This window comes from Engystomops pustulosus, chromosome 7 (assembly GCF_040894005.1).
Source record: "Engystomops pustulosus chromosome 7, aEngPut4.maternal, whole genome shotgun sequence".
In the NCBI taxonomy this organism is placed as follows: Eukaryota; Metazoa; Chordata; class Amphibia; order Anura; family Leptodactylidae; genus Engystomops; species Engystomops pustulosus.
The window spans coordinates 111,524,235-111,535,023 of NC_092417.1; the positions used below are offsets into that span (position 1 = coordinate 111,524,235).

A 10,789-nucleotide genomic window follows, 5' to 3' on the forward strand; every position below is an offset into this window, starting at 1 on the left:
GGCTACTTTGACCTACTGCTCCTTCTCATAGTTGCTATGTAATCAGACAACGTTGAAAAATTGTCTATCTTGCCAGCAAAAAGTCAAATTGTTTTAGACTCGCTCACAGCCCCCCACAATGATTGGGATATTACAAAGCGCATAGAAAAGTGTGCACAAATCATGTACATACACTGGTCTACAGACTTCTGCAGAGTTTCTCGAAAGGTTGTATAACATGTTAATTGAATCTAAGTCTCAGACAACTAATAATCATTGTGTAGGGCACTTTTACATTTTCAGACTGAAATGATAATTTTTCCCAGTTATCAATAATTGTTACAAAAAAAGGAGAATTTATATGCAAATTACTTTCACAGTGCGCTTGTCTTGTTTCTATGCCACCCGGTGCTGCCCCTTTACTCAATGATGGACATAACCTGTAGCCAGATAATGAGCATTCGGAGCAACACATTTATACTGATGAGCGTGCAGCCCCCAGATCTTTGATTCTGTAATTCTGTTTACTCTGCTGTTTCTGCTCTTCCACAGACTCCTCAAAGGCTTTCCATTATACCTAGCTAAGAGATTAAGGTGTGGGTATCTGAGCCAGGACCAGCGTGTAAGACATCTCTGTGGATAAATGTTATAACTACAGATTTTAATATCCATTTAAACATTAACAGCTAAATCTTCAAGATTATCCTTTTATTACACAATATTATTGAAGAGGAAGATTTAGCTCCAGTCACCATGATTATAGAAGACGTTATTTCCATCATAGATAACCACTTTCTTTTATGAGAATTCAATACTGAAGTAAAGAACAGTCTTTGGAAAGTGTAATAAAGTTTTTCTTCTGCAGCCAAAACAGGACAAAAAACCCAGCATGAAAGGACTAACATCTTGTTAATTAGATTTTTTTACACTGTAAAATTTTCAGATAGATTCTTCTTTATAAAAAGGACAAGATAATGAAACAGGATCCTGAAGTTTCTTCATTGTCGACCAGTTCAACTTAAAGCTACGAGGAGGGAAAGACTGGTTATCAGTTATTCCTGTAGTATGCGAGTCCACCAACCTGAGGGCATGTGCCCTGATATACCACTATGCTTCTAAACAGGACTACGATGACTAGCTGTGCCATGTTCAGTCCTCAAGAGATTTTACATATTTCTCATAGGCCTCCTCACTCATCAGGTCATCCAGCTCTGAGGGAACTTCCACCGTTAACTTTATTAACCATCCTGTACAAGAGAGGAAAATGGAAGATAAGGCTTTCGGAAATCTCAGCCAGCTGAGAATGGTGGCAGAGTCTATTAAATGTGTGTCACGCTAAGATTTCTATCAACACACAGAATTTACTTTCCACCGCAGTTTGGATCCGTGACACCATAGTACCACTCACATCCCTTGGTACTGAAGTGCCCAATAGCAGGTACTTTTCAAACCAACTTTAATGCAGTAGTATTAAAATAAAGCCTATTCCCATGTTCTAAAGGCATTTTAAGAAATCTGCATGCACTGAAAAGGGTTTCCAATGCAATTTTTAGACCAACAATCCCTGATTAGTGAGGGGTCCGAGACCTGGACCCTGTACACATCAGATGTTCTCCATCTGCTGTACACGGTGAACAAAGCTTGAAGCAAATGTCATCATCTGCTTTGTAGTGGCTGTTGTGAAGTGTTGCAGGCTTGGCTCTCATTAAATTGATTGGGAGATGAGCCTGCAGCAACTACAGAGAGGAAGAGGCCATAATCACTGTGTATCTAATTCCTAACAGCAGGTACCAAACTGTAAGCATCAAAGCTGATCAGTGTGGGGGTTAGGCGTTAGACCATGAGTAGTTGATCTGGCAAGTCAGCCTAAAAACTGGCTTCAGGAGATGCCACACCATACCACACACATTTTTACTGAATTTGGCTTGTTACAGTGTGAGGTACAGCCAGCAGAAGCTCAAATACCATCACTTACAGGTATGCAAGTCTGGCTTTTCTAGATGTCAGTCATCACAAGACATTGGGGCAGATATATAAAAAAGTGTCCTAAGGTTGGACAGTGCAGAGACTAGACAGTTTTATTCTGAACCAGATTTATAGAAGCGTCTAATGCTGGATGATAAATCTGTCTAGTCGTACTCTGCACCTCATATTAGATGGCTTACTTTACGCCAGAAAATTAGGACACAATTCTGCCAGGTCAGCAGTATTTCTGGGGCAAGGACCTTTTTGGCACGAGGCCACACCCCATTTCACAGGCCACGCTCTTTTCGTCAAGCTAGTTGAAGGAGAGAAAAACTGTCTACACCACATTTATAAAGGGTTTTAGACAGTTTTCTAAGTGCAAACTAAGACAGAATTCTGTTGTGGACAGGTTGATAAATCTCCCCCATTGTTTTTACCTTCATCATAGCAGGATTTGTTCACCAAACCTGGATTGTCCACCAGCGCTTCATTTATTGCTGTAACTTCTCCCGTCAGGGGAGAGAAGAGTTCACTAGCTGCCTTTACACTCTCTAATGTTCCAAACTCATCTAGGATCAAGAAACAAATGTGTTATATAAGGACATGTTACATTTATTCTCTGTCTCTGCATGTGTTAGGAAACTACAATTTACTAAATGTAAAGTGTAATAAAAGCAATACCCCACTGTGGCATCATCTTTGACTGTTCATTTAGAATACAGAGGTCACCTGATGTAAGAGTAATCCGCGTAGAGCTGACTGATATAGGATGAATCACTATCCCTGAACGTCTATGTATCTATTAGAAAGTGGCCCTGATTTATCATGCTTTGTCTTGATTTCCTAAAACCAACAATAATGTGTTATTTCCAAATCCTGAGGTTGTATATTTTAGTTGGTAAATCAACCTGGGATACAACAGAGTGGGCAAAATAGGAACTGGCAAACATAGGCCAGACCTATAGGTGCTGAAAGCAGGCACTATAATGGTACAGTGTCTATATCAAAAGGAGTTTCGACTCTTACTCCAAATAAAGTTAAATGGTTTTAATATTATAAAACAATGTAAAAACAAAGTATCCAATGATACAATAAAATGACAAGATAAGAACATTGAATGTCTTTCGGGGTGACACCTCTTTCTCAAAACAAAGCGGACCGGCATAGGGAGTATAGAGCAAGCTTATAAAGTCCATTAGGTGGATGTCACATGACTCATCTGTGGTCAAATATGGGGTTCCAGGATGATCTCAGCGCCAATGACTCAGTCGTGAGGAAGGATATTCTTCGATTGCATATTTTATTAATAAAGCTTGTAAAACGTGTTTCGAGCCCGAACCGGGCTCTTCATCAGTTACAGTTAAGTATAACATACAATGGACTGTGCGGTTTAAATAGTGTTTTTTGGCGCGAACAGATGGTCGTCCAATTATATCTAATACCAATTGCCTTACCAGCAACTTATCACATTATCTGGATATTTTCCTTCAAAAATATGTGACGAAAATGGACAGCTTTCTCAGAGATTCCTCCCAACTAATTCGGATTTTAGAGAAAATGCCGTGGGAAGATGATTATATTTTGGCCACCCTCGATGTTACGGCGTTATACACCAACATCGAACACCACATTGGTCTTATATGTATTGAATTTATCCTTCGAGAGGAACCCGGTCGAACCCGACCGCGGCTCCTAACTTACCTTTACATGGGCGCCGCCATCTTGGATGCCTGATCGCCGCCCCCTGGAGCATCATCGGAGGTCGGCGATCGGTTGCTTTGGCAGCCTAGAGTCTCATTGAGACTCGTAGGCTTGCCAGGTGAAATTATTTCTAATAGCCACCAGAGGGCAGGCTATTAAAAATCATTGTAAAATGGCTATATACTGCAATACAGTATACAATGCGCATCTGTTCGCTCCAAAAACACTATTTAAACCGCACAGTCCATTGTATGTTATGCTTAACTGTAACTGATGAAGAGCCCAGTTCGGGCTCGAAACGCGTTTTACAAGCTTTATTAATAAAATATGCAATCGAAGAATATCCTTCCTCACGACTGAGTCATTGGCGCCGAGATCATCCTGGAACCCCATATTTGACCACTGTATCCTCTTCATGAACGCACCGCCTACATGAAACCCAGGAAAGCAGCCCAATACCTCTCTGGACGTGATCCTAAAGCAATCTTTTCGTGTTGTATCGATAGTACAACTAAAATAGGTGAGCAATTTTTCACTCAAAGAATATTAATCTGTTTAAACCAGATTCACACATGTGGCGCCTGTAACGTGTTTTCTCTCTCCTTTTTTGAATACACATGACTCATCTGGCCACTGGCCAGTGATTATCCCAATCAAGACATCCTACATACAGGTGAAAAAGTGAACACTAAATATACATTTAGATACTAATGGCAAAACAGGTAGAATAATAAATTAAAGTTGCAAGCTATTAACTGTGTGATTAAAACCACGCACCCTACAATAAGATCACGTGCACAGCACTGCATAGAAGTCCCCTTCGCATCGCGTGCAGGCTGCTCAAACAAAGGTGTACTAAGATGGCCGCACGCTATTGCCTGGGGGCGGAAGTAGACATCTGCTGTATACTGGGGGTGGAAGCGACATCAGTATGATGGGCAGAAGTAGATGGCTACTTCCGCCCCTAGACTATTTTTACTGATCATTAGACAGATTGGTGAAGGTGCCAGGTATTGAACCCCCACTGAACTTATATAAATGCTATTGGAGGAGCGACTCTAGTTTTAAAACTGTAAACCACAATTCAGAAACTAATTTTATCTTTCTCTTATATCCACAAGAGGAACAGTACTGTAGACACTATAGACATGTAAAGACAGGAACGTACCCATTTTATTGAATTTGGTTCCAATATCAGGAAGACTACAGTACACAACATCTCCTAATGCCTCCTGAAAGATAAAAAACAGTGAGTTGTACTTTGGTTTTCCAAATATTTAATTCCACAATTGTTCTTTTCATTTTAACTTTATCCTAGAAGTTAGCAGAATTATGGCAATGCAAAATGTATTCAGTTTTTTCCTTTTACTTGTTAATTTGTAAAATAAACAAAAAATTATGTAGTGTAAATGTATAGTATGTGAAGGAGTTACTTTTTAGACTTTCCACTGCCGGAAACTGTGGCAACGTTTTAATTGCATTGAAGGGATTGTATTAGATGTTGACAGGCATCCTAGTAGACACTGCCTCCAGCAGGATCTGAAGCCCCTTATTTGGACCTACAGAAAGTACCCATGTCATGGTGCTGACCAATCAGAAGTGAATAGCTTGGAGACAGGGCACTACAGTACCTCACACTACTTTTCTGCAATGAAAAAGTGACAAAAGTGGTTAAAGCAGTGGAAGTGATGTGATGCCAGTAAGGGGCCCAATAAATGGCCCTATGGCCCCCATGTCTCAAAAAAAACATTAGATCCTGCAGATCTACACTCCCTCTATCTAATCTCTAAAGGACTAAATTCTTAGGCTTGGAGTAACGCCTGATTTTGTGGATGTCAGCAGAGCAGCATAAAGTACAGATTGACATCAAAATGTGGAAATGGGTCAACTCAATGGGGGTGACTGAGAACAGCCACGACTTCAGTTATAAGACTGAACCATAACCAAAGATATTGTACGTCACTGAATGTATGAAGTAACCCACACATACAAACCTACTGTAAGCTGCATGTTACTAATGTTACCGCTGCTGACTAGTGACTGATAAAGAAACACCAGTTAAGACAAATAGGCAAAGTTCAGGCAAAAATAAAATAACAGATAAGATGACTCCTGTGGCCGTGAGTTTACAGATGTCAAAGATCACATCCAGTAACATTTCATAAACAAGTCAATACCTGAGCAAATTTGCTGATTCCGACAGTTCCAACCCCGTCCTCCACTGATATCCACTCATGCTTGTCCGTGAACTTGCGAGCTGCTGAAATGGAAGCAACACGAGAAATGGTGTCAGGTGCCCAAATATAAGAATGAGAAATGCTGACAGGAAAGGGAGTTCCTGCACAGTACTATCAATGAAGGATAGGATGTAGCTCTGGGAAAAAATATACATCCATTAGCATCTGATGATAAAACTATACAAGACACGCAGGCTGCTACCACAATATGATGCATGGGGGTAATGTCTCCAAAAATATGCTTTTGGGTGCAGGTTTTGCTTAGCATATTAAACACCTTACAGTATATTGGATCCGTTCTCCCTTGCTGGTGGTGGGGCTAGTTGTAGGATTTGAACACGGCTCTTATGTTTTATGTATAAATGTGGTCTATATGATGACAGTCTGCTGGATACATCTGAAACACTGGTTCGGCTGACTTTTCTCTTATGTGTATGGGGGTCTTAAAGGAAATCAACCACTGAAAATAAAAAAAGGCTACAAATACTCACTTCCGCTCTACTCATATTGATCCTGGCACTGTCTGTCTCTAATCTTGACATCTGACACCGGGATCACCTAGAAAAAAAAAAAGTTATAATTAGCAGCACGGAGCACGGGGACAAGATGTCTGGCACTCTGGGCTGCTAATTATGCGCGCCCTCGCCACCTCCTTCTACCGAGTTGACGCCCCAGCATGGGAGAGGGAGGTGGTGAGGGTGTGCATAATTAGCAGCCCGGAGTGCCAGACATCTCGCCCCCATGCTCTGTACTGCTAATTAAAACTTTCTTTTCTAGGTGATCCTGACGTATCAAGACTAATGACGGACAATACCGGGATTTAGATGGAGAAGCGAAGGTGAGTATTTCAAGCCTATTTTTGTTATTATTTTCAGTGGTTGATTTCCTTTAAAAGTTCTGTATATTTCATGCAAAGTGATCATAATCTATCTTGCAAATATCTGATATCCCAGTCACCATGAAAAGACAGACTGATATTTAGATTAATAATAATGTTATGGGGAAAAGAGACAGTCTCCCCACCGCTTCATCCAGATGATCTATTCACGAATGAATAGGAAAAGCATTTCCCTGGCACTGACGTTCTGTAAGAGACTAAGTCTTCTGCTTATGGCATCCTATCATGTATGGATTCTGAAGCCTAAGGGCATACAGAGGATAGGGTGTGGGAGGAGGGACGGAGGTCTTCACATTTAGTTTAAATCCCTGCTCCTTAGTCGGTCAGTCAGTAGAACTGCCCACAAAGCTCCTAATAGGCCTCTCCAAATTAAGAAATAAAATGCACTAACGCATGTACAGGCAATTTTACCCCTTCCAAAAAAGCTTTTTCCCCTCCCTCCATCAGAGCGGTACAGTACAGGTACGTACATCCCTATGGCAATCCTGACGATGGCACCATGTGGAAGATCGCTTAGTGCTACAGGTCATGTGACCGGAGCACCAGCTGCCTACACTGAATTATTTAGCTCAGGTGACATGACCTTCCATCGGGTTAGGTGCTGCAGCAGTGAAGGGACATTAAAAGGCTGCGGCTCATGACCCGATGGAAGGTCATGTGACCGGTGCTCAGTAATTCAGTATATCTAATGTAAACTAAAAAATAACCCTAATTGAGTAAAAATATTCTTATGCATGACAGCCTTTGGTGTCTGCTACTGCTTGGTCTGGGGTCCTGAAGCGTGGAGTATTTGTATTACTGAAAGTTTCATAACCCTCATTTCATACTAAGAGGAGTATTTTTACTATGCATAATGTGCTCAGTTCTTTCTGCTCTATAACACGCCGCCTGTAGATAGAACACTGTGTACAATCTGCTCAGCTCTTCCTGTTCTATAATATGCTGCCTGCATATAGGACACTGTACAATCTGCTCTGGTCCTTTTACTCCATGACATGCGGCCTGCAGATAGGATACTATGTACAATCTGCTCAGCTCCACCTGCATACTGCCTGCATATAGGACTGCATTTCATGGGGACAGTACACCTTTTATTAAAGGGGTTGTCTGACATTAATAAAAACTTTACTGGTGGGCGGCTGTGGAAAAAAATAAACCTATACTCACCTCCTGGTGTCCCATGCCGCCGTCCGTCCCTGCCGTGCCCGGCTGTTAAAAGGGCCAAGGCACCTCAGCTCCAATAACTTCTAGTGGCCTATGAAAACCACCCATCTCCTGCTCCAGTGCCTGGTGAGTGTGCCAGATGGGCGGCATGGGCACAGCAGCAATGGAAAGTGACAATGAAAGCGCCAAAGGAATCAAGTATAGATTTGTTTTCACAGCCCCCCACCCTGCAAAGTTTTTATTAATGTCGGACATCCTTTTTAACTGGAGAACTTAAAGGACATCTACCTCCAGGATCAAGGATTGTAAAACAAGCAGTGATATACTGGTGTTTGTCCCCTCTGGAAGGATCTGCTCTTCTTTTAGCTTCCTATGCCCTTCTTTTTTCAAGAAAAGAATGCTTTAAAAATTATGCAAATGAGGGGCTCCAGGGTCCATTAACACATATGGAACCTGGAGCCCTGCAGGCTCATTTGCATAATTTTAATAGCCTTTATTTTGTAAAAACCTGAAAGAAGAGCAGATCCTGCCAAAGGGGGCACACACCAGTATGTCAGTACTTGGTTTACAATCCTTCATCCTGGAACTTTCTGGTAAACCTAGCAAACACTGCACTACATAGTGCTGTGAACGCCAGACCAAACTTACAGCGGTCCAGTGTATTCATTTGTCAGATTCATGATAGGTTTCCTTTAATGAAATACTTTCTCAAATGCTTAACTCTATAAATATTGCAAGCTTCCTCATCTGTTCAGAGATATACTGTCAAAAAATATGTTCACATTGTCTCATAGTTTAGGTTACATTGTGTCATGTGGCTACAAACCCAAGCAGCCATACAGGCCTCACATACAAGTAGTTCTCTGAGAAATCCAAGGTGTAAATGTACAATGTGCCCTACACTCAGGAAGCAATATAGCAAGCAGGCAGTGCAGTAGTATGTAAGAATGGTTAGGATTCCTTTCCTTACACATCAGCAGTCCACAAAACATTTCACACTCTATATACTCGGTGACTGCAGGGAGAAATCTCTGGCTTAAACCAGATCTGAGGCTGCACCGAGCGAACAAGTCCTGACTCTACATGATGGGACGGACTTTACTACAGAAATAAGGCATTTACAGGAGAACAAGCAATGTGCTTACATATAGGATTTACCAGACAGATAGTGTCCTAGGTTTATGACTATGCACTAGGTTATAGATATCAGCAGATGGAGGCTTTGCCTGCACAGAAGAAGCCATTGCTTCCACATTCCTGCAAGGATTCGGATAAATCACAGAACATTCCATTCAGAACTTGCCATGGATTAAAATCCTGAAAGAAGGGACATGCCCCAGAGTGAAAATAGGTTCCATTTACACCAAGAAATGTTCCCACAAGTGTGGAGGGGATGTGTGTGAACCTTTCCTCCACCCCTGATGTTCATACTTTGCACTTAGTGACTCCACAGAGGAAGAAGTCCCATCTCTATGTGCCCATGGCCCCTTCTGCACCGCGCTGGCATGACTGCAGGAATGTGAGGCAATCAGGAGAAGCCCATTAACAAATACTGGATCCCAGCAAAGGTCTATAACAGTAAAATCAGAGAAATCTGCAGATCCATTCAATCAGCACATAGTACTGAAGATATACTGGATGGTACGGCCTGCAGTGGGCAAGTGTGAAATAATGTACATGACAAGGATTACATAGTGGCACTCAATGTATTTCCCATGGGACACAGATCTAGATCAATAGGGATCATTTTATCACAGGTCAATCTGCTACTGTGATGTGCCAGTTCAGGGGTGCCCATGCCTCCAATCTGTAGGGACTGAACATTGCGACATGGACAAGAAACAATGCAGGATGTGCCCAATTCTAGATATTTTCGGCATGGGACATATGCCACACACAATACCCACATATCTACCATCCTTAGACTCTAACTTCTCTATCCAAAGGTTCTATGTTGTTCCAGTCAAGTACTGAAAGTTCTGCAAATTTCAGAAATACGATAATCACATAACATTTTTCAATAACATTCTATTCACTGACAGCAGGCAGAGATCTTGAACATGGTGAGGAAGGGAAACACCAAATATAGTGTTATGCAATGACCTTTATGTGGGAGAACTAGTGGATGCGACCTGCCTGCCACACTGCTATCATCACAGGCTCCACTAGTAAGAACCAATGGGAGGGACTGTGCCCGGTGTCACTGCAATGAATGAGCCCGCACGGTGCCAGGCAGTGCCCGCTAGTTGCCCGGTCACCATGGACTGTGTAACAAGTGCTCAGGGTCATGCACGGGGCATCAGCACTCACCGGCGAGTAGACGAGCAGCTCCGCTCAGGTTCCGGACAGGACACAAGTTCCTCGGCAGCAGACGTGCAGCACAGTACACGCCGCTCACCCCGCGCAGCACGCTCATCGCCATCTTTCCCAGCGCGCACCCTGCTCCAGCCAGTGCTGCGCGTGCCCGACCACTTCTCGCGGCGTGCTAGTACGCAGGCGCGGAGGGGGGCGGGGCCGGAGGCTTGTTGTAGAGAAAATATGACGGTGCAGGAAGCTGCTGCAGAGTGCAGGTTGCTGTAATAGCACAGTCCAGGCTGTAAGTGGCTGTCTGATTCCCCTACGTGCAGGACAATGTTCTCCACATACATTAGCTCCAAGGATGTATTGGCAGACAACCATTCACACCACATGCAGGCATATAACTTCACAAAGAGATCATTTGTGTGCCTAAGGTGATGGTTATTGCCCCACCCATTATTCCAACCCCTAGTATAGCCCCTTCCTGTGGCTGCCCCCCCCCCCCTCCCACCAAATTGGTATATGCCCCCTTTGCTTTTGATCCACT

General features: G+C 42.7%; 1 protein-coding gene across 2 annotated transcripts; it reads right to left on the reverse strand.

The window, feature by feature from the left end:
* Positions 1 to 619: 619 nt before the first annotated feature.
* On the reverse strand, positions 620 to 10,438 carry GCSH (glycine cleavage system protein H). Of its 2 annotated transcripts, none has more exons than XM_072117568.1 (5): positions 10,255 to 10,438; positions 5,823 to 5,902; positions 4,814 to 4,877; positions 2,382 to 2,513; positions 620 to 1,226 (listed from the first exon to the last, which is right to left on the reverse strand). In XM_072117568.1, the coding sequence occupies exons 1-5, from the start codon at positions 10,364 to 10,366 to the stop codon at positions 1,129 to 1,131; spliced, it is 486 nt and encodes a 161-aa protein (XP_071973669.1). In that variant the 5' UTR covers positions 10,367 to 10,438; the 3' UTR covers positions 620 to 1,128. The 2 variants fall into 2 exon arrangements, with proteins under 2 accessions (XP_071973669.1, XP_071973668.1); XM_072117567.1 differs by having other exon boundaries at positions 5,823 to 5,905; positions 10,255 to 10,432.
* Between the last annotated feature and the right edge of the window lie 351 nt (positions 10,439 to 10,789).